The sequence below is a fragment of the Molossus molossus genome, unplaced genomic scaffold, assembly GCF_014108415.1.
Source record: "Molossus molossus isolate mMolMol1 unplaced genomic scaffold, mMolMol1.p scaffold_m16_p_11, whole genome shotgun sequence".
Lineage (NCBI taxonomy): Eukaryota > Metazoa > Chordata > Mammalia > Chiroptera > Molossidae > Molossus > Molossus molossus.
In genome coordinates, this window is record NW_023425346.1 from 90,795,014 (window position 1) to 90,821,691 (window position 26,678).

The 26,678-nt window shown below is 51.6% G+C and overlaps 2 protein-coding genes across 3 annotated transcripts in view; one reads left to right on the top strand and one right to left on the bottom strand.

Annotated features, from left to right (window-relative positions):
- Nucleotides 1-26,678, top strand: part of PNKD (PNKD metallo-beta-lactamase domain containing) — a 47,948-nt gene that overhangs the window by 4,019 nt on the left and 17,251 nt on the right. The gene's annotated exons all lie outside the window — the stretch shown is intronic.
- Nucleotides 82-20,151, bottom strand: TMBIM1 (transmembrane BAX inhibitor motif containing 1). Of its 2 annotated transcripts, none has more exons than XM_036253430.1 (12): nt 20,082-20,151; nt 7,830-8,065; nt 6,354-6,448; nt 5,574-5,638; nt 5,346-5,399; nt 4,584-4,634; nt 3,538-3,577; nt 3,310-3,347; nt 3,058-3,145; nt 2,640-2,735; nt 1,521-1,574; nt 82-1,109 (listed from the first exon to the last, which is right to left on the bottom strand). In XM_036253430.1, the coding sequence occupies exons 2-12, from the start codon at nt 8,023-8,025 to the stop codon at nt 963-965; spliced, it is 924 nt and encodes a 307-aa protein (XP_036109323.1). In that variant the 5' UTR covers nt 8,026-8,065; nt 20,082-20,151; the 3' UTR covers nt 82-962. The 2 variants fall into 2 exon arrangements, with proteins under 2 accessions (XP_036109323.1, XP_036109324.1); XM_036253431.1 differs by lacking the exon at nt 20,082-20,151 and adding an exon at nt 13,289-13,335.

The following is a 26,678-nucleotide window of genomic DNA, read 5'->3' on the forward strand; positions in this document are numbered from 1 at the left end:
CAGGGCCCTCCCCAGGTTAGCAGAAGAACGAACGGTATCTGTCAGACTGGGTGGGGTACCCCAAGACATTTTCCCTGAACAACCCAATTTCTTCATCTTCACTTCCTGGCCACGCTTATGATCCTACAAACCACCCCGTCACCTGACCGTTGCCCCTCACTTTCTGCCTTGAGCAGCCTGAGCATGGAAAGCAAGGGGTCCCTCTGGCCAGAGATCTCAAGCACCAGGGAGGCCCTCCAGGCAGCTTTGGAGCATGGGGACCAGATGGCTGCAAATGGGCCTGCTGTCCACCACCACCACAGCCTTGAGGAAGTCCAGGGTAGATGCTGCTCTGTACTGGCCCCTGTGCTTGACTTTACTTGCTCTCCTCTTCCTCCCCCACCCCCAACACAGATAGACATGTAGTCAAAAGAGAATTGGAAGCAGGGGGACCCACGGCACAGATCTCTTATACCTCCGAGCTGGGAAGTGACAAGGTTTGCCAAAGGAATACAGAATAATGGCCTAAGAGTCCAGCAGGCTAGGGACAAAACTCTTTGGCTGTTAGGGGTTGAGGGAGGACGAGCTCCAGCTACCTAGCCCAGAAGCCTGTGGCAAAGGTGGGAGAGGGAACCTCATACCTTGAAGTCACTTCTCACTCCATAGTCCCTCTTAGTTACAAAATAAGCTCTTTTCATCCTTTCTGCCTCTAACCCCCGCAGATAAGAATTTGGTGCCACACAGTGGGTGAAGGGAGAAGGCACATCTTCAGCCTAGTCCTTGCCAAGTCCATCAAGGGCAAGAGTTAGTCCCCAGTTCCTCCAGCCCCACCAGGTGGTACCCACACATCTACAGCTAGAGAGGCCATGCACCCCAGGACAGAAAGGATACTGGGTATATTACTTGAGGGGAAGGAAAGGGGTCTGTGGCCCAGCCCTCTAGAGATGGGAGAGCCACGGGTGGAGCAGAACCGGGGATGCTCTTTAATCCCAACTCCGCAACAGCTGCAGCACAAAGGTGAAGATATAGATGATGTCCGTGTAGATCTGCAGGGCGCCAGTGATGTAGTCCTCTGGGCTGATGGTGTGCTTCCGGTTCCCCAGGACCAGCTGCGTGTCGTAAGCCAGGAACTGCAGGGACAGGCACGAGTGAGGATCCGGGGGTACAGTGCCAGAACTCATTTCTGGTCAGCAGATCTGTCCTAGCTTCTGTGCCATGCAGTGTGCTCGGGAACACGTTAATGAACAGCACAACACAAGGCTCTACCCTCGGAGAGGGAGGACACTCCCTCTGGTGCGCCTGCTGGGTGTCGCACAGCAGGGGGTGTCGCACAGCAGGGGGTGTGGCACAGCAGGCGCTGTGAACCAGAGCAGGCGGGAATGCCCAGAAAATCAGTGGAACCTCTTGACAGCGGGAAGGGAAGGGTAGTTGTGGCCACATTCCCTGCCTCCCAAGCAGCCTAAATTCATTCTCCATCTGCTCAGTTCCTCCTCTCCCTCCCCTCGGCTCCCTTTCCCTGAGGGGGCAGGGGACGTACTCACCAAGGTGAAGCCTATGGCCCCCAGAGCAGCATAGAGCATATGCAGCCAGTAAATCTGGGGAGAGGGAACGGGGATGGTATTAGAAATCTTAGCAAAGCACGGACCACGGTGGGCTCTCAGGACCAACTTCCTCTAGCTCCACAGTGAATGAAGGTAAAGTGGTTGAATTACAGCTCTGGAAGGGGCAGACTCAGACGTGCTCCAGCCAAAGAGCCCTGTCGCCTTTCCCCCAGTCACAGTCAACCTTCAGGAGAGGGGTTCTTGCAGTCCTGCTGGGGGGACAGACTAAAGAAGAGGGCTAAGAGGGAAGCCCCCCAACCACCTTGATGAACATCAGAGTCAGAGAGCCCCCAGGGCAGCCCTGCTCAACAGCCTTCCAGGTGCCAGTCCCCCGAAGGGCAGGCCCGCCCATGGTCAAGTGGGTAGGTAGCCCTCCTGTTCATATGCTTCCCCTCCCAGCACTGTGCTCCCCTCTCTGCCGTGAGGCTCCCCTCAGCCTAGAGGCTTCATGCTCTCCCCCAGTTAACTGGAATAGAAGAGGAATTGGATACAGTGATCCCTAAGGTTCCTTCTGCCCCAGTCCAGCTTCTTGGTCCTCTGGGTTCCTCTCCCAGTCTGCCTCCTTGAACCTGGTCTCAGCTGTCAGACAGATCTCACTCACTACTTCCCGTAGGAATTTCATGATGCTGTCCAAGGCCTCAGGTGCTATGGCTCCCAGGGCCATCTGTTGCTAAAGGAACTAACTATACCCCAACCCAAAGGATAGGACTTCTGCACTGGCACCTTTGCTAGCCAGTCAAGAGGTTGTGAATTCCAACCTGCCCAGAGGCCTGTGGGGCCTGATGCACTGGTCATACAGAAAGTCTTCCCTGGGGCATGGCCGGTGTAGCTCAGTGGTTGAGCGTCGACCCATGCACCAAGAGGTCACTGGTTCGATTCCCGGTCAGAGCACATGCTCAGGTTGTGGGCCAAATCCCCAGTGGGGGGGCATGCAGGAGGCGACCGATCAATGTTTCTATCTCTCTCCCTCTCCCTCTCTCTAAAATCAGTAAAAGGAAAAAAAAGAAAGTCTTCCCTGAGCACTGGGTTCACTGACCCCATCTCTCCCAAGACACTCACATATTTGAAGGACAGCACAATGGCAGTGACAATCCCAGTCACTGTCATCACAATTCCCAGGACACAGAAGAGGCCTGTACACGAGGTGAAGTCCACCTGGCAGGGAGGAAGAACGAGGCTGCTGTCAGACCTGTGTCACAATAAGCAGCTCAGCAAGGCTGGCCCTGCCCCCCACCAGGGAGTCCCAGTGCTGCTTCCTGGGGACAGGAGAACAATAGTGACATTCTAAGGACACACATAGGAAGCAGTTTTGTAGGTGTAGTAGCTATGAAGGGAAGGGGGTTAGGGTCTCTAAGGGAATCCCCAGTCTAGGGGTCTGGACCCTGCCAGGCCTGCTCAAGTATCAAGCCTTAAGGGCCACCTCTGTATAAAAAAAGGGGGAGTGGAGTGGCCAGGGAAGGCACCCCCATACCCTCACCTTGGTCTGGAAGCAGAAGATGGTGACTGAAATGGACACCACAGCAGTGATGATCATTGCAAGAATGACGGCTTTGGTTTGATACATACTGAAGGGAAGCAGTTGAAAAAGGCCAGAGGCGTGACTTCAAAACCACCATTTCCAAAAGCACCCTGCCCAGAATCCCCCACGCAGGTGTCTTCTAGCCCAGGGATGCCCTGCTCCCCATCACACACACTGCCCAAGAGCGTGGTGGTTTGTCCCTGACTGTACCTGGAAATGGTGCCGGTCATGAAGCCCATGGCAAGAGTCTGAGGGAAGGAGAGAGAGAAGAGTGAAACACTTAAGCGAGGCATGGCCATGGTGGAGTGTCAGAGCTGGGGCAAATGTGACTGAGGAAATGGGTCAGATAAGGTGGCGGAGAGGACCAGAGACACCTTCCCTGGGACTGACCCTTCCTCACACCTTCTCCACACGCACCCTCCACCCTCCTAAACTTACAAAGATGGTCAGCAGGATGATGTTCCATGGGAAACGGCGTCTGAAGGAACAGAAAGCATGATTAAGTGACGTGGACCAGCCAGGTATCAGAGACTCCTTCAGCAGAAGGAAGTTCTTGGCTCGGGTGTCTAGAGAATTAGGCCTTGCCTGGCTGGTATGGCTCATGGTTGGGCATCCACCCATACACCAAGAGGTCACCAGTTTGATTCCCAGTCAGGGCACATGCCCAGGTTGCAGGGTCGATCCCCAGTAGGGGGCGTGCAGGAGGCAGCCAATCGATGTTTCTCTCTCTCTCCCCCTCCCTGACTCTCTAAAAATCAATAGAACATATATCTATATCTCTATCTATCTATCTATCTATCTATCTATCTATCTATCTTTTTAAGAGAGAAACAGACCTTGACCCGGTGGAGGGGAAGCTGGGTCAGCCTTTGGTACCTGCTCCGGTGTTTTATGTAGGGACAACTAGGGCAGTAATACAGACCTGGGCTCGTGGGGCCACAAGGACCTGGACTCATTTGCAGTTCTTACACTATCTGTGTGACTGTGAGAAAGTTACTCAGATTCTCTGAGCCTTGGGCTCTTCCTATTTGTTAAATGGTTAAAATGTTACATATCTTCCAGGGTTGTAAGAATAACTGCTTCATAGCTAAATAGACCCCACACAGGCAAGGTACTTTGGGTGTGGTTGTGTGTGGTGTTTATTGAGAAAGTTGCAGAGGTAGAAGAAGTGAGCCAGCTGGGCTGCAGGGGCTCAGGAAACAAGTTACATAGGAAACAAGTTACAGAAGCAAAAGAAGGGCCCTTGGAGCTGCGGAGAGAGAAAGGCCAAGGCAACCTGCCTGGGGAAGAAGAGGCCCAGGGAGAGGCCCAGGCGCAGTGCCAGGCAGGCTCTTTGTGCACACGTGAAAGTAGCTGCTGTCATCTTCACTGCTGCTTGTAGGCTCCAGTCAGCTGCTGTGAGGAGTCCCCTTTCTTCCTAAAATATCTGGTCCCACTCCTGCCCCCTGCCATCCCTTCTTATTGTCTAAGTCTTTGGGACTCACCTGGGTCCCTGGCAGCAGAGAAGGGTCAGGTAGGTAGCCAGGAAGACACCACTGGGGAGAGAGACAGGAAGTAGTCCACAGGCCTGATCTGCTCCTCGGCCCCTCCTGGCCCAGCCACCAGCACTCACCAGGCCAGCAGGTGGGAGACCCAGAGCTGTCTGGAAGTATGAGGGCAAGCTACCTAGTAGGACAGAATTACCCCAGCCAAAGGCACTGAGAACCTGGGGCGGGGCGGGGGGCTGGCCAGGAATAGGGTGAAGGACGCCATAGCAGACAGGCTAACAGAACACGGGACCATTTTGCTGTACACGTGTGGCCGCTGGTTCCTCACCCCTGCTCTTAGGATTTCTGTGCTGCTGCCCCTCACTAGGTGCACACGCCCACACTTCCTGACACCGGTGGCAACTTGAAGGGCCCCTCAGAAAGTATTTGGGCCCTGGCCGGTTTGGCTCAGCGGTTGGAGCGTCGGCCTGCGGTCCTGAGAGACCCGGGTTCGGTTCCCGCTAAGGGCATGTACCTCGGTTGCAGTTTGTCCCCGGCCCTGGTTGGGTCGTGTGGGTGGCAACCACTCGACGTGTCCCTTTCACGTCAATGTTTCTCTCTCTCTCTCTCCCTCCCACACTCTATCTGAACAAAAAATAGAAAAAATGTCCTCTGGTGAGAATAAAAAAAAAAAAAAGTATTTGGACCCCTGCCCTGAGAAAATCCACACAAGTGTCACCCTCCTTCCCTTGCCCCGAGCAGAGAGGGGAGCAGACTCACTAGGACACGTAGTAGATAGCCACATTTCTCCTCACAAACTCGCCAACTGGCTTCCTGTGGAGGAGAAGACAGAAGAGTCACAGCCGTTTCCTCCAATCACCTGCATCCAGCTCTTCTCCTAGTCCTCTGAGTAAAGGGCCTACCCTCACCCCAGCTCCTGGCAGGTGCCCTAGAGCAGGCCCAGGACCCCAGAGCTCATAAGAGGGGTGGAGAAGCCCAGAGACTCACACAAAGGTGAAGACAGCGATGATGGCCACTGTGATGAGCAGCTGGACGGAGATGATGCTGTAAACCTGCAACACAGATGGGTCACCATCCCATAGCCCTGGCCTCTCCCCAGGAAGCAGCCAGCCCCCAGACCACGGGGACCAACAGACTCTCCTCCTCCCAAATCCGCCGTCTATTAGTCAGTGGTGGGAGGGCCTCCTTCTTAATTTCGAAGGATCTACTCTTTGTTTCCACTCGAGAGCTCTCCCCAGCTGCAGCCAGGTGGAGAGGCTGGCTCAAGTATATACACACCTCGGAGCTGACCCCACCTCCAGCTGCTCCTTGACACCCTCATCCCTGTCTGACATCTAGCCTCAGTTTACTGCTAACTTCCCCAACCTCCCTGCACGACCTGGTGTGGCCTCCGCATCTGCAGTTCAGGCTGACACCTGTCAGGTATCTATCTACTCTGAGCAGGGTACCATGCAGATGTGAAATGGAGAAGGGAGGGAAGGGCTATGATCACTTCTGCCTTCGTTGCTTACAGTTAAACAGAAGAAAAGTTTTGGGAGGGTAAAACACTTTGCAGAGCCCGCTGAGATTTTCCCAGATTGAATCCGCCCCAACCCCAAAACAAGGTCATAGAAAGAGGAGCAAAGGGTGGGGAACAGAGGTCAGGAGAGTGCAGGGCTAGAGAGAACCTGGAAGGCAGCAGCTATTCCATGGGAATGAGTGCCTCCCCACCAGCCCCATTCCCACAGCCACAGGGGCCCGGTACCCCACCCCCAGTCCAGATCTCACCTTTCGAATGAAGGTGTGTCGGACTTTCCTGTCATCCCATTCTCCACCTCCGAAGCTGTCACTCACTGCTCTCTCCTCGACATCATAGCCCGGGCCTGGGAACAGATCACATATGACCAACTGGGAACATGTGGCCTCAATCCCAAAGCCTCCATGTCGTTATCTCAGAGTCTCAGGTAGCTCCAGCCAAAAAACAGGTGTTGCAACTTGAACGCCTCGCCCAAGCCAGGTCCTCCACATGCCCGCAGAGTGACCCAGAGCTGGCCTGGGCACCATATGGAGCCCTGTGCCCGTCACAAAGGGCTTGGGTTAGAACCATTCCATCGGCATGCATTTACCGAGGGTGCCCAGCCCACACCTGCATGCCTGGGCGTACGAACACGTGGTTGCAGGCACACGGACTAGAGCGTCGGCCAGAGGATCTGGGGGGGTCAGAGCAGGAGACTCAGGGACAGAAGAAGCAAAAGGAAAGTAGAAACACAGCACGTGTGTGCAGGGTGGAGAAGAGTATGTAGACTTCAATCTACATCTGGTCAACAGTAGGACTCAGAGGAAACAGACATGTCCTGGGAATCATTCCCAGGACAAGGCAGGGCTGGACCGTGATTGATGCACTGACACTCGCACGGGAGCAGAGGAGCGGGCCAGAGCCTGGCGGTGCTCCAGGCGCCCAGAGGCACTGCAGGGCCGAGCATTCCTGGAATGCCTCCCAGGCCTCCCCAGCCGCTTCAGAACCCGCCGAGGGGCTGCTCAGGGACCGTCTCCAGGCCCTCTAACCTTCTATCAACTCTGACCAAACACAGCATTTATTTGCCATGGTGGTTACCAAACATCCAAATGTCCCCTGGATGTTGGTAAAAATTGGATGTTACCTTAAAGGATGAGGATTTGTCAGCACCAAATTAAAAATAAGATGTGCCTCAGGTTCCAAAGGGAGAGAGGAATCTGGGTGGGCTGGCGACGGGCCTAGTTGGAAACGGCCTCTAAGGCTCTGAATTAATTACTTCGCCCAGCCACTTTCTCCTGTGACATGTAACTTCCTGTGTGTCCTACGGACTCAGTCTCCCTGCTGAATAAAGGACTAACGGGTGGTCCAGGGGAGCTCAATCTGACCAAGGCGGTAACAAAGTGGGAAATGGAGATATGAGAAAATGGATTCAGCCCACCCAGTGTGGCTCAGTGGTTGAGTATCAACCCTTGGACCAAGAGGTCACTGGTTCAATTCCCAGTCAGGGCATATGCCCAGGTTGCAGGCTCAATCCCCAGTGGGGGGCATGCAGGAGGCAGCCAATCTATGTGTCTCTCTCATCGATGTTTCTATCTCTTTCCCTCTCCCTTCCTCTTTCTAAAAAAATCAATAAAAACATATTTAAAAAAAAAAAAGAAAATGGATTCACAGGAAGCTGAAAAGGAAGGGAATGAGGCAGCCTCATGTGTTCCTCCCCCCTCCCTCCCGCACCCCCAGCCCAGACTCACCATAGTGCATGGGCATCGGGTGGATGGGGGGCATAGGTTGTGGGTAGCCACCAGGGTGACCAAAGCCAGGCTGTGGGTAGGCAGGGTAGGCAGGGTACCCGCCAGGCAGGACAGAAGGCTGCCCGTAGCCCCCATGAGGCGGAGGATAGAGGGGATTGCGGTCTTCATAGGGAGGGGGGGCGCTGGGGTTGGACATGGCCGCTCAAAGGCTGAGGGGAGACCCCAGCTGCCGGGACCTGAAAGGGGAGATGAGAGAAGCAGTCGTGAATGCCCAGGCCCAGCTCACTCAGCCCCAGTCCAGGTGGCCTCCATGGAAGAAGACCCTCATATTTTCCCCGTCATTGGGGGTCATTCTCCGCCCACAGGCCATCCTCTCCATCGCCACCGTGCCCCTGCCCCTCAGCCCAGCCCCTGCCCTGCACCTTCACATCAGCTTTCTGCCCACAGCCCTCCTCACTGTCTGCCATGGGAGAGGGCAGGAGCCCAGAGGGGTCACTGGGCATCGGTGGGGTAAGCAATGAGGAGCAGGGGCCTGGGAACTCCCGTGTGATCATCTAAGAAAGCCTTCTAGCTCTGGCCGGTGTGGCTCAGTTGGCTGGAGTGTCAGCCTGTATACCAAAAGGTGGTGGGTTCAGGGCACGTTGGATTCCCAGTCTGGGCATGTGTGGGAAGCAACCAATCAATATTTCTGTCTCTGTTTCTCTCCCCCCTCCCCCCCCCGCCCCTTCCTCTCTCTGGAATCAATTTAAAAATAAAATAAAATAAATTTTAAAAAAAGAAAAAAGAGCCTTGGCCAGTTTGGGTCAGCGGTTAGAGCGTCGGCCTGAGGTCCAGAGAGACCCGGGTTCGGTTCCCACTGGAGGCGCGTACCTCGGTTGCAGTTTGTCCCTGGCCCTGGTTGTTCGTACGGGAGGCAGCCACTCGATGTGTCCCTTTCACGTCGCTATCTCTCTCTCTCTCTCTCTCTCTCTCTCTCTCTCCCTGGTTGTTCGTACGGGAGGCAGCCACTCGATGTGTCCCTTTCACGTCGCGATCTCTCTCTCTCTCTCTCTCTCTCTCTCTCTCTCTCTCTCTCTTTCTCTCTCTCCCTCTCTTTCCCTCCCACTCTATCTGAACAAAAAATGGAAAAATGTCCTCGGGTGAGGATAAAAAAAAAAGAAAGAAAGAAAAAAGAAACAAAGCCTTCTAGTGACCAGGAAAGAAGCCCAGTGGCTCAGCAAAGCCTGGTGAATCACAGGGCCAGCTAGGACCCATTGAAGGGGTCAGCCCAGCCCCCATGGCAGCTGGCAGAAGTGTCAGGCCTGAAAGGCAGAGCTGGGGAGGAGCCAAGGCCCTAGCAGAGGGTGGGGGAGGAGGCGGAGGACAACAAGCTAGCCCCAGTGCTGGTGCTACCAGGCCCAGTGAGGGAGGGCAGAGAGCCTGTGGACAGTGGCAGGCTGAGTAAGGGGACGCCTGAGGCCTGGAGGAATGGGTGCAGGGGGCCGACCACCAGAGCTGGGAGGCGGCACAAAAGGGCAGGCCTGAGCCCTGGCCGGTTTGGCTCAGCGGTTAGAGCGTTGGCCTGTGGCCAAGAGAGACCCGAGTTCAGTTCCCGCTGAGGGCACGTACTTCGGTTGCAGTTTGTCCCCCACCCTGGTTGGGTCGTTCAGGAGGCAGCCACTCGATGTGTCCCTTTCACATCGATGTTTCTCTCTCTCTTACTCTCTCTCCCTCCCACACTATCTGAACAAAAAAAAGGAAAAATGTCCTCAGGTGAGGATAAAAAAAAAAAAAGGGCAGGCCTGAGACAGGACTTTCTGGTTCCTTCAAATAACAGCCTAGGCATGTCAGATGGGCGTGTGGCAGCCTATGGCGGCCACTGCTCTCTTTATGGCCTTGCCAGGAAGTGGATAATGCTTTCAGGGCCTCAAAGCCCCCGGAGAGGGAGACACAGGTTTTGAACCTCAGGGTCTCATATCCCTGTGATTCCTGCTTGTCTCCCCCCAGGGGCAGTAGCTAGCAGGTTGGAGCGAGCACTGAGGATTCCTGCCGCAGTACTTTCTCTGCAGGAGGAGGAGTCCACAGCCAGGGGAAGGCTGAGGACAAGGCCCCAAATGCTCAGTTCAGATGAGGGAACCAAGGCTCAGAACAGTGAAGCGATTCCCCAGGATCACAAAACTGGCAGGTTAATGGCACCTCCTGCAGGGAGGGTCTGGGTATGTGTCCTCTATATTATGCTGTTTTCTTTTCTTTTTAAATTTTACTTACTGATTCTTAGAGAGGAAGGGGGAGGGAGGGAGGGAAGGAGAGAGGGGGAGAGAGAGAGAGAACATCCATTTGTGGCTCCACCCATTCGTGCATTTGTTGGCTGATTCCTGCATATGCCTTGACTGGGGATTGAACCGGAAACCCTGGCACGTGGGGATGGTGCTCTAACCAACTGAGCTACTTGGCCAGGGCATATTATGCTGTGTTCTTTATGCCTTTTATGCCAAATAAATGTCCTCTGGGCCTGGTGTTCCCCTCTGAAGTGGCAGAAACGGGGGCTTGGGAAGAGCTAAGAGGGAGGTCCCTAGAAGGCCCTTGATAGACTCTCAGCCCTTGACAGAGCCACCACCTTCCCCCATATCATCTCCCAAGGGGTAGACCTTGAGGATCTCGCAGGGAGGAAGCACCCGCAGATCCAGGTCAGCAGAGAGCCTCATCCTCTGCGGGAAGAAGAGCCAGCTCTGTAGGGCTCCTGCGCAGTTCAGGGATCAGATAAAGGACTGTCTTCTCGCTTCTCTCTTATGACATCTGGGACAGCACAAGGGAGGAAGGTGGCAGGGAGGGGCAAGGAGACAGGCCAGGTCTCTAAATGGGTTATTTGGAAGAAAGCTATTCTCCATCTTCCCAGAGTAAATGGACCAGCACAGCAAGAACATGTTGGGTCAGAAATAAGAAAGATGTCCTGACACAGCAAATCAGGGTTATCAAAAGTGGGGTCATGCCCAGACAGTGTGGCTCAGTGGTTGTGCGTCGACCCATGCACCAAGAGATCATTGGTTCAATTCCTGGTCAGGGCACATGCCCAGGTTGTAGGCCCGAATCCCCAGTGGGGGGCATGCAGGAGGGGGCTAACCGATGTTCTCTCTCATCAATGTTTCTATCTTTCTCCCTCACCCTTCCTCTCTCTCTCAAATCAATAAAGAAAAACAAATGTGTTTATTTTTAATCTTAAAAAAAAAAAAAAAGTGGGGTCATAGTGAAGGTCCTGCGCCCTGGAGTAGAGCGACCCGAGGAAAGTGGGAAGGAAAGAGAACGAGGGAAGGCTAAAAACTGAGTGTTGTAAGTTTAAGAAACTGAGATAAGCCCTGGCCAGCTGGGCCCAGCGGTTAGAGCATCGGCCCTCAGACCACAGTCTCAGGTTCGATTCTGGTCAAGGGCGTGTACCTTGGTTGTAGTTCGGTTGTGCGGGAGGCAACCAATCCATGTGTCACATTGATCTTTCTCTCTTTCTCTCTTCCTCCCTCCCTCCCACTCTATCTGAAGATAAATGGAAATATATCCTCGGGGTGAAGATTTTAAAAAAAAAAGGGATAAGTAACTGTTTTTGAAAATGTTTTGGGTTTATGTAAGGATGAGAAAATATAAGTACAGTCAGCCTTCGTTTATCCCGGTTAATCCGTTCCAGACTCTAGTGGTTGCACCTGGCGTTGAAGGCTTCCTGGGGTGCTCGAGTACCTAGGCCTACAGTCCATACGTACAGTAATTTTCATTTTAATTGTAATACAGGGGTGTATAATTAACTCAGACAACCGAGCATGCGCTGTATCATTTTCACTGTCTCGATCAACTTTTTAATGAATATATTTGAAAAAAAAACGTAATAGAGTGAAGCCACAAAAGTCAAAGTGTGTGCCCTGGCCGGTTTGGCTCAGCGGTTAGAGCATCGGCCTGTGGTCCGGAGAGACCCGGGTTCGGTTCCCGCTAAGGGCACGTACCTTGATTGCAGTTTGTCCCCGGCCCTGGTCGGTCGTGCGGGTGGCAGCCACTTGATGTGTTCCTTTCATATCGATGTTTCTCTCTCTCTCTCTCTGTTCCTCTCTCTCCCTCCCACTCTACCTGAACAAAAAATGGAAAAATGTCCTCGGGTAAAGTCAAAGCGCGAAGTGGCAAGGGATGACTTAGTTATAATAGTCATAATATTTATAAGTAGTGCCCTGGCCGGCTTGGCTCAGCGGTTAGAGCGTCAGCCTGCGGTCCAGAGAGACCCGGGTTCGGTTCCCATTAAGGGCATGTACCACGGTTGCAGTTTGTGTCCCCAGCCCTGGTTGGGTTGTGTGGAAGGCAGCCACTCGATGTGTCCCTTTCATGTCGCTGTTTCTCTCTCTCTTCCTCCCACTCTATCTGAACAAAAAATGGAAAAATGTCCTCGGGTGAGGATAAAAAAAAATTTGAAAAAAATATATATATATTTATAAGTAGTTATAAAAGTCCTTGCTAGACTTTTAAAAAAGAAAAACTGGGGTCCTCTCCTGTGAGACAAGAGGCTCCTTCTCCTTATACCCCTCTATCTACCCCCTCCAAAAACCCTCTTTTTTGTTTTTAATTTTTTTTTCCCTTGTATTGATTTTAGAGAGAGTGGAAGGGACAGGGGGAGAGAGAGAGAAATATCGATGAGAGAGTACATTGATTGTCCGCCTCCTGCATGCTCCCCACTGGGGACCTGATCCACAACCTGGGCATGTGCCCTGACCGGGAATCGAACCGGCAACCTCTTGGTGTATAGGTCGACGCTCAACCACTGAGCCACACTGGCCAGACCCAAAACCCTCTTTTAACTCCACTGAGAGAATGGTGGCCTGTTTGCAGGAAGAGGGGTGGGCAGGTCACCTCTGGAGTTGAGTTCTGTCATTATTACCATCATCTCAGCACCCTGGACCCATCTGATATCCACCATCCAGATGGTCCACAGGTGAATAGACTAAACACAGCCTGAGAGGCACTGGCCAGAAAGGCTCTGTGGTTGGAAGCTCTAGCCGAGCCACGTGTTACCAGTACCCAGTTCTGCCGCCTCCTCAGGGTGCGCCTCTATGAAATGAGCTGAGTGGACCAGAGGATCTCTGAGCTCAATGCTAGCTCTGACAGACTAGAATCCTGGGACCTACCTGAGAAGCCAGGCTATGCGGTGCCTACCCTTTACCTGGCCAGCCAGCTGCCCCTTTCTCCTTCCTCCTTCCTCCTTCCTCCTTCCTCCTTCCTCCAAGTCAACCCCAGCAAACAGGTCACTCTCCGGACTAAAGGGTGAATCAGGGAAAGCAAGGCCAGCCTTAGATGAGCCACCGGTACTCCAGGGTTCCAGCCCAGCAGAGGGCTGCTGACTCACAAGGACGCCTCTGCACTGGCCCCTCCCTCTGACTCTTCAGTTTCAGAGGAATTCACCAGTAGACCTGCCTGTTGGAAACACAGTACCCAGAAACACACCAGCCCATGCTCACCAGAAACACACTGACCACTTCACCTCATGATGCCTCAGTTTCTCCACCTGGAAAATGGGTTTAACGCTATAATCGTGCCCTCCACAGAGTTGTAAAAATTAAATAATACACACAGAATGCTTAGAACAGTGCCTGACCCTTAATAAACAGTAAATGTTGACTATTTCTACCTATTATTTCATTAAATCCTCACAATAGCCCAACATGGTAAATAATGTCATTATCCCTATTTACAAAGGAAAGAATAGAGGCTTAGAAGTATTAAGTCACTTGCCGAGGGTTACTTAGCTAGGGTGTGAGGAAGTCAAGATTTGAGTGCCAAAACCCTGCTCTTAAGCCTCTGCTCAGATCCCTCATCCAAACACGACTATTGAAACTTCTCATCACTTCGCATCTAAGACCCTCTAATGACAATGGAAGGCTTACACAGCAAGTGGATTTGAAACCATTCAGCCCCTTCCATAATCCCCCCAGCTCCCAAATCCTGGGCAACCACCAGGAGGAAAAGAGGGTAGTCAGAGACAGAGATCCTTACACGTGAGAGCTGAAATGAAACTCACTCAACTAGAGCAAGCCCACCCCCTCTGCCCACCACAGCCAGTCAGGGAGGCAGAGTGACCTGCCCTTGGCCACAAAGCTGGACCTGGGGTCGAGACTATACCCCGTATCTCAGTGTAGAGGCCTGGTCACTGGAGAGGGAGACAGTGTCCAGGCCCATCAGGGAGAGGCTGAGCTCAGCCACCCTCACCTCCCAGCAATACCAGACTGCAGAACCCCGGGCTCAGGGCTGCCTGCTCCCTGGCTGCTGCCAGACCTACATAACAGCCCCGGCCTCCTCTTCATCAAGGCCTCAACTAGCAGTGAGGTTTAGGGCTAGCATTGGCCTAGGTAGTAGGGAAAGGGGGAAGTGGTCAGTGTTTACTTTCATAGCTATGACTAAAGGTGGGAGCTGGAGAAGAATGTTGAGTTGAAAGGGAAGGAGGGGAAAGAGGAGGAAAAAGATCTAGAGAGTGGCCCTGGCCGGTTTGGCTTAGCGGTTGGAGCATCGGCCTGCGGACCAGAGAGTCCCGGGTTCAGTTTCCGTAGGGGCACGTACCAAAAAAAAATAAGATCTAGAGTGTGTGAAAATGATTCATGCCCAAAGACTAGAAACCAAGAATCAGCTCATCTGGGTAGCTATTGGAGGGGCTCGCAGTCTCCAGGGGCTAAAAAGGACCATTAAGATTCCCCATTGGAAGCCAGAATTTTCCTAAGACACAGTGAGCATCCAGCTTCTACTGGAGCTACTCCAGTGACAGGGAGCAAGACTGTTCCGCTTGCAGGAAGCTTGAATCACTAGAACATTCTTCCTCCCAATGCCTGTTACCAAGACATTCGGACTCTTTCAGACTCTGCCCTAATCTTGCCATGTTACAGAGCTAAGTTTTCTCCCCTCTCTTATGGCCCCGATCCCTCATCAGGAAGAAGCCAGCACCTCTCCTTTCTCCTGCAGGGCCCCCAGACCCAGGCGTCACAACAGCAGAAGCAGGTGGGCTCAAATGGAAGACTTGTTGGCTGTCAAGGTTTCAGGTACAGCCTTGGGGAAGCATCGCCTTCCCTTGGAAGTGTCCACTGTGCTCCTAGCTCCTGGGGGCATCTGAAGGGTTAAGGCTCTGAAATCTGCAGAGGCCTGTCTGCTGAGGTTACAGTAGGAGGGTGTGTGTGTGTGTTGGAGAGGGAGGGGCAGACAGGAGCAGCTGACTGGTCCAGGCAGCATGCCCTCCTCCCTGCCAGGAACAGATGCCCAGGGCCAGAATGGAAAGAATAGCTCAGAGTGCACATCTCAGGAAACCCCACCCAGCAGGCACGGAAGGGCAGCCCCCGGCCCACTGTAACGAGGTCTCTCATAACAGTCTCTTTACCTCCCTCTTCCTTTACCTATCCCAGCTCTCCCAGCCCTCTCCCCTCCCTGCTAAGAAAACACTTCACCCTCCTACCCCAGCATATAGCCACCAGGGCAGAGGAGTAAAAAGATACACCCAGGAGCATCTGGGCAAGTCACCAGGCCTGACGCACAGGGACCAAGGGGCCCAGAATCCACTTATCCTTCTGTCTGCCTGGCCCCTGGGATTAATAGGATGACGCTGAGCAGATCTAAAACCTGAAATGTCAGAGCTGGAATGGACTTGAGAAATCATCTGGTCATTTGACAGACAAGGGAACCCCAAAGCCCAGAAAGTTTCTGCCCCTGCCCACAAGGCCTCTGGGTCATGGATTTGGGACTTCATTCCCAGCCCTGCCCACTGTCTGAGAACTCAGAGAAACAGAAAGTAGAACACATGCCTGAAGTGGAGCCAGAACAGTCCACCCATTTCCCCAGTCCTCTGTGCCCTCCTGCCCAGAAACAGATAAGACTCTCAACCCATGACTTCCTTCCCAGCCCCAGCCTAGCCAGGGCGGCCTCTCTCCGGTCAGACTCCAGGCTCCAAGGAAGGGAAAGCTGGAGAGCAGGGAGGACCCAGGCATCCACAGCTCCCCCATCACCCTTCTCTGAGGGCAGAACCGTGTCATCGGTGCAGGTCATCTCAAAGATCCCGGGCAAGTCGTGGTCAGAACGGCCTGGAGTGCAGATGAGGAATGAGAACGCCAGCAAACAAGGAGGGAAGGGAGAGAATCACTCACAGTAAGTAGTAAGTACACAGTGCTTACTAAATGGGACTCAGACACGTAGGATCCAATGGGACGAATATTCGTATCTCCACTCTACAGATGACAAAACCGAAAGTCAGAGGAAAACATCTAAGGTCCCATAGCAGGCGAACGGCAGAGGTGGGCTTGAACCCAGATCTGATGTCTGATTTTACACCTGCCTAGAGCAGATGCCCCTGAGACTCCCCCTCCAGTCACCTGTGTGATGAGGTCACCAGTCACCTGAGTGATGAAGTCAGCATCCAGGGCGGGCTGAGGTAGAAAAGATCTTTGCTGTTCATACCAGGCCCTTTCCCCTTGTAGAAAGTCAATACAGGGCAGGGCCCTGGGTTAGGAGGCAGGGAGCTGAGTCCGTGTCCGGGCCCTGGTCCTGACTCCACTGTGTGTCAGCGTAGGCCACTTCACATCTCTGGACTCAGTCTTTGCATCTCTGAACAAGTGCACTGAACCAAAAGACCAAAGTCCATGCCAACTCCAATAGTCTCGAATCTGAACGAACAGCCGTACAAACCAGAACCGGAGGCTTCAGGGCACAATGGCCTACTTCCTGAAGAATCTAGGCTGAGGTCACTCACTACCCATGTTAACCGGTCTGGAGGACCATCCATACAGGCAGAGACATGTGGCATGTTCTGGGTATAGGGTAGTCAAAACTGCCTCTCCTCCCAAACTGCCCTCTGGACCCCATGGCCAGCCTCTCCTATGGGGCTCACTCACCCCAGAGCCTGCAGAGAAACAAGGTAGCACTAGAAAGAAAGAATGAGGCAGAAAGCCAAGAACCCTGCATTCAAGTTCTAACTATGCCACTAACTAGTTGTGGGAATCCAAGCAAATGACCTCCCTTGGCCTCCTTTTCTCCCAAACAAGCCCACCTCGGGGAGAGGACCAGGGATTAGTTACGGGGAACCAGAGTGAAGAGCTAGAATCAAGCCAGCATTTCCCAGACTGCTCTAAGGAACACAGCCCAGGAGAGGGGACTAGATGAGCTCTGAAACAGATCAGTCTGCAAAGCTGTCCATGTCCCCCGCTTCTGGAAATTCACAAGGCACAATGGCACATTAGGCTGCTGAGGAGTCCTGCAGTGAGCGCACCCGGTCAACTTTGTCCAGCCTAGTGTTCCCACAAAGTTTCTTAAGCTCAAAACATTTATATCAAAGCACACCTAATTAATAATATCCTATGGGATGCTGGCCAGGCCACCTGTGTTTTACAGATAGACCCAACCCTGAGAATGACTCAGGTCCTAATGCATATCTTTTTTTTTTTTTAATCCTCACTCAAGGATATTTTTTCCATTTATCTTTAGATAGAGTGGAGGGGAGGAGTAAAGTGGAAAGAGAGAGAGAGAGAGAGAAACATCGATGTGAGAGAGACACATTGACTGGTCGCGTCTTGCATGACCCCGACCAGGACCGGGCATGAACCGCAACCAAGGTACGTGCCCTTGGCCAGAATCAAACCTGTGACTCTTTGGTCCATGGGCTGCCACTCTAGCTACTGAGCAAAACCAGCCAGGGCTTTTTTTTTTTTTTTTAGTTATTATTTATTGATCTTAGAGAGACAGAGGAAGGGAGAAAGAAGGAAACATCAATTTGTTGTTCCACTTATTTATGCATTCATTGGGTGCTTCCTGTATGTGCCCTGACCACGGATCAAACCCACAACCTTTTATCTTTTTTTAAATTGAGGTATAAATGACATATAACATTACATAAGCGTCAGGTGTACAACACAGTAATTCAATATTTGTATATACTGCAAAATGATCACCACAATAAGTCGTTATCATCCATCACCAAACTTAGAAAATTATTTTTCTTGTGACAAGAACTTTAAAGATTTACTCAGCAACTTTCAAACATGTCCTACAATATTATTGACTAGCTAACACCTCATGTCTTAAAACCCCTGTCCTTGCACACAGCCCCTGGGAGTCAGCTCAGTGCCCAAATCCTCTTAGAGGGTCCTTCCTCTTCCTCCTTCCCCCAGCTGCTATTATAAACTCCACAGTGGGATTTACTGCCAAGGGCTGGATGATATCCCCAACTCTCATAGAACCAGGAGGCTGGCATCCCCTGATATCACCGTAATGTAACAAGAAAACATACAAACCATCACACGCAAGAATAAGGACTCATTCTTATCTTCCTCCCTGACCACTGTATTAAGTACCTCCTAGATACCTAGCACTGTGGTCTGTGGACTTCTGGGTATCATTTCTACTTCAAAACAAAACCCAGCCCTGGCCGGTTTTGCTCAGCGGTTAGAGCGTCCGCCTGCGGTCCCGAGAGACCAGGGTTCGGTTCCCGCTAAGGGCACGTACCTCGGTTGCAGTTTGTCCCCAGCCCTGGTTGGTCGTGCGGGTGGCAGCCACTCGATGTGTCCCTTTCACATCGATGTTTCCCTCTCTCTCTCTTCCTCTCTCTCCCTCCCACTCTGTCTGTACAAAAAATGGAAAAATGTCCTCGGATGAGGATAAAAAAAAAACCAAAAAAAACCCCAGGTTTTGGCCTAGAATTCCAGAATCTTAGGGTTGGCAGGTTCGGTCAAGGCCATCCTCTCCAAGGCATTCCCAACAGAACGCTCCAGAAAGCTTATATCACATTGCTCACGGGGGCCTTCCAAGAGAGCTGTTTGAGCTTGAGCTTCCACTCCCTGGCCCTCCCAGTGCAACCCTCTGAAGACACACATGTGTGTCCCTTCTCCAGGGCTTCTGCTCTTTCCGAAGGCCCAGAGTGAGAAGTTTGGGGGATGGAAGTGCCCTGAGGTGGGCAGCTTCTAGCTAAGGCCTCCATTCCCACAGGAGGGGCTAAGCTGAGGGAGCTATTACCTCAGCTCAGGACATGAGGTTCTCCCCACACTTAAGGTGTAACCTGTCATTACCTCTTTGAGGTGCCCATTTTTACAAGCGAGGCCCTGAGACCATAGCATAAGAAGACAGGAAATCAGGGCCCTTGACGGAGTGGTCCCACCGCTCGTTTCTAAGTTACAAACTGGGTCTCTGGGTCCTCATGACTGGAGAGACAGGGAGAGCAGGTAGGTGAGAAGGTAGTATGACTGCCCCTTTGTCCCAGCCAAAGCAGGCCCAAGGAAGCACCCAGCTCCCCCTGCCACCGCTGGCCAGGCCAAAGGCGCCAGCTTTGAAACCAAAGCTCACCAGTGAGATGAATATTTCAGAGCCCCAGAGAACTGGACACCTGCGGGACCTTCCATGACATGTGTGTGGCTCTGACCCTGGTTCCCAGGCCTACCCTCATCTATCCCATGTCCAGGTTCCTCAGGTAGAACCCCACTGGTCAAGGCCACAGTGGGCTGAGAGGGGATGGAGACCCCCCACCAGGAGACAAGAACTGATGCAGAACCCACAAGATCAGGGCCAGGCCTCCCAGCACTCTCCCTTCACTTACCCTCCCACTGTCCCTGGCTTCTTTCCCATCATCCACTTGTTTACCCCTTTCCCATTTTCCTGCTTGCTTTTTACTATGACCCTAAGGGGCCAGGAGGAGAACAGTACTGACCCTGTAGCTTTCTGAATCCAGCCTGAGGGAAGAGGCAGGAAGCAGGAAAGTGGACGAAGCCATGGTGACAGAGGTGGCCACTTCCCCATGCCAAAGGCAGGGGTTGCTCACTATTTCCACCCTTTCTCTTCCCCCACTCACTAGAATACTCCTTCACCTGTCTACACCAAGGGGCCACCTGAGGCGGGTGCGCCCTGCGCCGACTCTCGCTCCCAGCTGAGGGCCATGAGAGCCCTCCTTCCACGCACAGCTGGCCCCTCTGCGGCTGTGGATACGCCCCGTGACAGACACGCGCCAGAAAGAGGGGCACATGACACCCTCACACCCTAGCCCGCTCGCCGGTGCCCACAACCTGCGCTCGGCTCCCAAAAATAAACAGGCGACACTCGTCTGCCCCAGGCGCAGAGGGAAAGCGAAACTCCAAGGAGAGAGCGACGGATGCCCGTTCTGGCACCGGCTCCCGGGTGGCCCAGCCCGCCGCGCACTCCGAGAAAGTTTGGGGCCCCGGCCCAGCACCGCCCCAGCCCTGGCTCAGTCCCCGCCGGCCCGCAGTCCCCAAATCCCTCGGCCGCGGCCCCCTGGCTTGCCTGGCTGATCCGGACGGTGCGTTCAAGGCCTCGAGGCGTCGCAGTCCGGCACCGCCTGCTCGGGCCTGGGCTGGGCTGGGCTGGGCTGGGAGGGGCTCCGCGCCCCGCCCCGTCGCGTCGGCCCGTGGGGCGGGGTCTCGGACGCCACCAGTGGGGCTCTGGGGTCCGCCCCGGTCCCGCCCGCGCCCGTCCTGTGTCCAGGACGAATTCACTGGTCATGTATTTCACTAGTCCTGTATTTGCGGATTTAAAGGCAATACGTGATCATTGATGGAAACTTAAAAAAACAAAAAAATACAGGACGAAAAGCACATGATTCCACCCACGACCCATTCCCAGTGGAAAGCGCTTGCTTTGGGTGCTTCTTTGCCCTTACGTATTTTACTTTTTTTTTCCAGAGTGAGGTCATATTGTATAAGTTTTGTTTATTGCTTTTGTTTTGCTTACTATTGTATAACAAGCATTTTCTTGTCACTAAATACTACTCTAAAGCACACTTTTATTCCCTGGCCAGTGTGGCTCAGTTGGTTGAGCCTTGTTACATGCTCCCAGAGGTCTGGTTCCGTCCCGGTCAGGGCACAACCGAGGGTTGCCAGTGGCTCCCCAGTAGGCGGCGTGCAGGAGGCAGCCCGTGGATGTTTCTCTCGTTTTCCCTTCCTCTCTCTCAAAAATCAATAAAAACTTTTTTTTTTTTTAAGCACACTCTTAATGCCTCGAAGTATTCTACCACATAGCTATGCTGATTTATTCAATCAGTTTCCTCCTGGACAACATTCAAATTGTTTCATTATTAGATAGAAGTTGGGATGAACGTCTTTAACAATTCTAAGCTTTTAAGCCAAATGCACTTTTTAGGTTTGAAACTTCAAACATCCATAGAGGTGGAATTTAGAATCACTGTCCCTGGGGGCTAAGACGTTTCCTGCTTGAAGTTGCTTCAACCAGGCGAGCAGCTGTTAGAGTCAGAGTCCTGAGTTGAGATGTAAATTACCACAATCTTGGGCGGGATCCCTCTCAACCCTCACAGCTTCAAATGGAAGAAGGCACTATCAGTCCACTTTAGGGGTGAGGAAATGGGTTCTGGGAAGTTTTGAAACATTGCCCGAGTTTGTACAGTTCCAAAATCCATGTTTTTTCCATTAGACCAAGGCTGCCGCTGCGGGTGGCTGAACAGTTTTACATAAGGTGCTTATCTCATGCTATTAGCTGTAGATCAACACTACCACTAAACATCTTTCACTGCCTGTTGACCCTTTTTCTTTTTGAATGGATGAGGGTTGACTTGACAAAACACATCTAGAAGAGAACACAGCTAGACGACCAGGACAACTTGAGCAGTTGCTGATTCCAAACCCATCACTAAGCACTCTTCCTGACATTATCATCCCCAGTGGCCAGTCCAGCTCTTCTGTAGAAAATGGCTTAGGAAGGAAGGGCCCAGAACTTACTGGAAGCTCATAGGCATACTCAGCATAATGTTTCTTAAGTTGCCTGCCCCTCTACTCACACACACACTATATGTTTATTCGTATAGATATAACTTAACTAGGAGTTACTTAAGGGAATTGACTGGTGGATATCATGGTGAGTCATCTCCCCCAGCCGCCCCAATCTGTTTCTGGACAGGTGACCTGCCCCTGAGCGGGTTTGCCTAGGGCCAGCCAGTAGTGTGTGGGTTCTTGACTTCGTGCAGTGGAAATTTCACAACACAAGTCCAGGTGACTATGAGGGTATGTTTATTAAAGCTGGGGTCAGTAAAACAAGCAAGGGCATATGGTAGAAGAAGCAACCAGAGGGCCTATGAAACCAGACAACCAATGGGTCCAGGCCGCCCGTCAGTGCTTGAGCCGAATAAGCAGAGATGAGTCTGAATCGTATATGAGCGTTTATTCCAACATTGCCCACAGTATGGGAGAGCAGTGGGCTATCCGAAAATCTGCTGTGTCCTCTTCATTTGCCAACTGCTTTTAAGGGTCAAGAAACAATGACAGGCAAGGGGGGGAGGAATGTAAGCTGGGGGCTGGGCCGATTATCCTATAGATAATCAGGTTGTTAATCTTTCCATGATGTCTGGTAGTGCCCCTTGTCCTCACATTAGGAGAACGGACAGCATTCCTGAGGGAAATTCCAGCCAGGTCAGAATGGGTTTTCCTTTAAGCAGAACAAAGTAATCATGATTAACATTTTAAAAGATGATTAACATTTTTCTATTTATGGCTAGTGCCCCACTATGATTAGTTTTCTTACTCTTCTAATATTTTCTATAATTCTAATATTTTTTTCTGCCCTGTTCACCTAGGCTGGGCTGCCTTAGCAATCTGGGAACTCAGAGAAAAGAAGGCCTTGGGGACAGGTTCAGGGGATTAGCCTGGGATGAGCTGTCGCTGCCCATTCCTCCCCTGGTTGCAAGTCTCTCGGGGTGCTTGTGGGGGAAGAAGAGGGGGAAAGAAATGACCTTTGTCTTGAGGCTTTTTTTAAAAAAATTCTCACCTGAGGATATTTTTCGATTTATCTTCAGATAGAGTGGGAGGGAGAGAGAGAGAGAAACATCCACGTGAAAGGGACACATCAACTGGTTGCCTCCCACGCAACCCTGACCAGGGCCTGGGAAACTGAAACCAAGGTACGTGCCCCTGACCAGAATCGAACCCACAACTCATTGGTCTGCGGGCCAATGCTCTACCACTGAGCTAAACTGGCCAGGAATGTCTTGAGGCTTTTATCTTTCTCTTGCAGGTAGGAATCTTAGGGGAGGTCTCAGGGGAGGGTTTCAGCAAAATATTCATCAGTTTTCCAGGTGTGCTCTTTCAGGGTCCTGGTCAGTGCCAGGGCAGGGGTCGTTAGTCATTGCAGCTGGTCCTGGCATCTGGTCCTGGCTTTACCCACCTGGTTTTGCTGCTTTTCTGGGTCCGGAGCTGAAATACAACTGAGGCCTAGAAGTTACCTCTAGGGAGGTGACCTTCTGTATCTGCTGTAAATTGTCCAGCCAGTTTGTTCAGCGGCCTGTCTCAGTTTCCCCACTCCACTTATCCTGGCTTACTGGCCTGTCTCAAACTATTACTGGTATAAGAGGAAAAGAATTTCCTGAGGCCCCCATGGGAGAATGTAATTTTTTAATGGATTTTTTTAGAGAGAGCGGAAGGGAGAGAGAGATTGAAACACCAGTGTGAGAGAGAAACACTAATCGGCTGCCTCCTGCATGTCCCCCACAACCACTGGGGATTGAGCCTGCCACCCAGGCACGAGCCCTGACCAAGAATGGAACCAAGACCTCTCAGCCCGTGGAACAATGCCCAATCTACTGGGCCATACGAGCCGGGCAATGATGTAATATTAAGAGGGTTCCCCTCTGCCCCGGCTGGTTTGGCTCAGCAGTTGGAGCGTTGGCCTGCTGACCAGAGAGTCCCAGGTTCAGTTTCTGCTAGGGGCACATACCAAAAAAAAAACAAAACAAGAGGGTTCTCCTCCAAGGTTTCATCTCTGTCTGTCTTGCCATGGAAGAAGTTCAATCTTGTCTTCAGCAGGGCCAGAATAAAGGTGACTGCCCATAGTGTCTGTTCCATATTCAAGTACAGTCCAGCCCTGGCCAGTTTGGCTCAGTGGTTGGAGCGTTGACCTGTGGATCAAAGAGTAGTGGGTTCAATTTCCAGTCAAGGGCACATACCTTGGTTGCAGGTTTGATCCCTGGCCCCGTGGGGTTTGTGCAAGAGGCAACCAATTGATGTATTTCTCACATAGATGTTTCTTTCTCTCTTTCTCCCTTCCTCCCTCCCACTCTATGAAAAGAATCAATGGAAGAATGCCTTCCGGTGAGGATTAAAAAAAAATACAGTCCAGGCCGGCACCAGGATAGCTTAGCTTGTGTTCCCAGATGCAGGCTGCTTAAGGCTACATGGCTATGGAGAGAGAACCTGCAAATGCATGGTCTAGTGCAGGTTACAGAGCAAGAGAGAAAAGGGGAGAGAGAACTCTTTGTCCAGGATTTTCAAGAATTTGTGCATTTCTGATGGGGCCCCCCCTTAACCAATCCATTGTTCTCCAGGCTAGATTGACAGGCAAGTACCTTCCTACATCACCCCAACTTCTACCACCTTTGTGTCTGCCACCCCCTTTGTTCAATCCCTTCCCCCAGTGATCTGCAGGAAATGGATCCGTGGTTCCTGGTGAAGCTACCCAGATGATCATGCTTACAATGTCTGACTCTCTCTCTACTCTATTCCTATTATTAATATTAACAACTAGCTAATTATGCTGATCATAAAACCCTTCCATGTAAGTTCAGTTCCTAGAGCAGAAGGCCTCATTTTAGGAAGTCCTCTCCCAAATCATGAGATCACCAGCAAGAGTTCATGGAGCAGCCCAGCCGGTGGGGCTCAGTGGTTGAGCGTCGACCCATGCACCAAGAGGTCGCTGGTTCAATTCCCCGTCAGGGCACATGCCCAGGTTGTGGGCCTGGTCCCCAGTGGGGGGCATGCAGGAGGCATCCAAACGATGTTCTCTCTCATCAGTGTTTCTATCTCTCTCTCCCTCTCCCTTCCTCTCTCTCTAAAATCAAAAAAGTAAAAAAAAAAGTGTTCATGGAGCAAATACAACTCTGCTCAATTTCCACCTCCCTCTTGATCACAGCATGGAGCCCTAGGTGTACTGCAAAGCCCTGCAGAATCTGACCAGATCTCTGGTGTCCCTTCGTGCTCTCTACACTTTGGCACCTTCTCCAGAAAGCACCCTCCACTTCCTAGAAATTTTAGAATGGAAACGTCTCCACGGAGATCTGTGTTTCAGCCAGCAGTCACATCTGCCCTGTGGGAAGTGGAGTGTGGGAACACACACAGGCAAACCACTCAAGCCTTACTGCAGGCTCTTTCTCCGGAGCCTCTTTTCTGATCATGGAATCGAGATTATAATGCTAGCCCCGGCCAGTTTGGCTCAGCAGTTGGAGCGTCAGCCTGCGGACTAGAGAGTTCCAGTTTCGGTTCCCGCTAGGGGCACATACCAAAAAAAACAAACAAAAAAACCCCAAGATTATAACCCTAAAAGAACATCTGAAGCACCAGACCCAGGGTGGCAGTTTACAATAGGCATTCAATAAATGGCCTCCTTCTCTTGACCCCTTTCTAACCCCTGTGTCGAGGGAAGAAGTGTTTAAACTTGTAGAGAATTTTTGAGTTGATTTGAGCCAAACTGACGACAATTACCAGGAAGCAAAATCTCAACAGATTGAGAAAATGCTCCAGAGAACGGCAGTTTTATAGCTTATTTTATACATTAGATTCAAAGGTAAGGCTATATGAAGTCTATTGATGGTACATTAAGGGGCGGGACAAAGCAAAGTGGGGGAACTCTGGGACTGGATAAAAACGGAGAGACATACTTTTTGGTAGTGGGTATAGGATAATTCATGATTAACATTTACAGCACATAGAGATGGTATGCAGGGAACAAGATAACATGAGGGGTCGGTGCTCTGGTGGGAGACTGTGCCCTGAGGGGTCTGGAAAAGGAGATTACTCTGACATTCCAAAGGTCTGTTATCATAGATGAAAAAAGACAATAGACAAGCTCAGTTAAAGTAAAAATTTATATTTGTCAAAGAAGCTACAGGCCATACATGACAATCCAACGTGATTCAGGTTTTTGTTTTTGTTTTTGTTTATCCACTTATTCAACTAAGCATTTATCTACTCATTTTATACCAGTGACTCAGATTCAGAGGTTTCCCAGAGCAAGGCCAGTGAGAGATCAGATTTGGGGGCTGACCCCCAGAGCCAGAGATCCCTCCATGACTTTAGTTAGGAATTTTTATGTTCAGACCATTCTATGTGGTTACTTTACAAAGTAACCAAACAGGCTTGTCAGGTGCAGTGTGTGGCCCCTTTTTCATTCACACCTGGAAAAAAGAAACAAGGGCCTTTCCGTAGGACCTTAGCAGATTATTAACTAAGCCACTACTTTTTATCAGGCAGACAGGAATCTCCAGTTCAGGAGATGACAAACCAAAAGGACACAGCCCTTGTCCTCAAGGAACTCACAGTCGCCCAGTCTGTGTGGCTTAGTGATTGAGCATTGACTCATGTACCGGTTCGATTCCCGGTCAGGGCACATGCCCAGGTAGTGGGCCTGATCCCCAGTGGGGGTCATGTAGGAGGAGGCCAATCAGTGTTCTCTCTCATCGATGTTTCTATCTCTGTCTCCCTCTCCCTCCCTCTCTCTAATATGCATAAAGAAAAAAATTTCAAAAAAAATATCCTTGAGTGAGGATTAACAAAAGAAACAGTCTGAGGGCAATGGTAACAGAGCAGATAATTACAATGGTGTGGGTTTGACAGGTGCTGGGATAAGGGAGTGTTCATTTGCTTCTGTGGGATCCCAGAGGAGGAGCTCCTAACCCAACATGGGGTGAGGGTGGAGATGTTTCAGGAAAGGCTCTTTAGGGGCAATAATACCTGATTCGAGTGTCAGTAGGTGTTTAGGAATCAACCTAACCACTGAAGGGTCAGGGAAGAACGTTGTAGAGGGTGTCAATATAAGAAACGTCCAAACCTGAAGAGAATTTTTATGAGTTGATCTGAGCCAAACTGACAATTGCCAGAAAGCCAC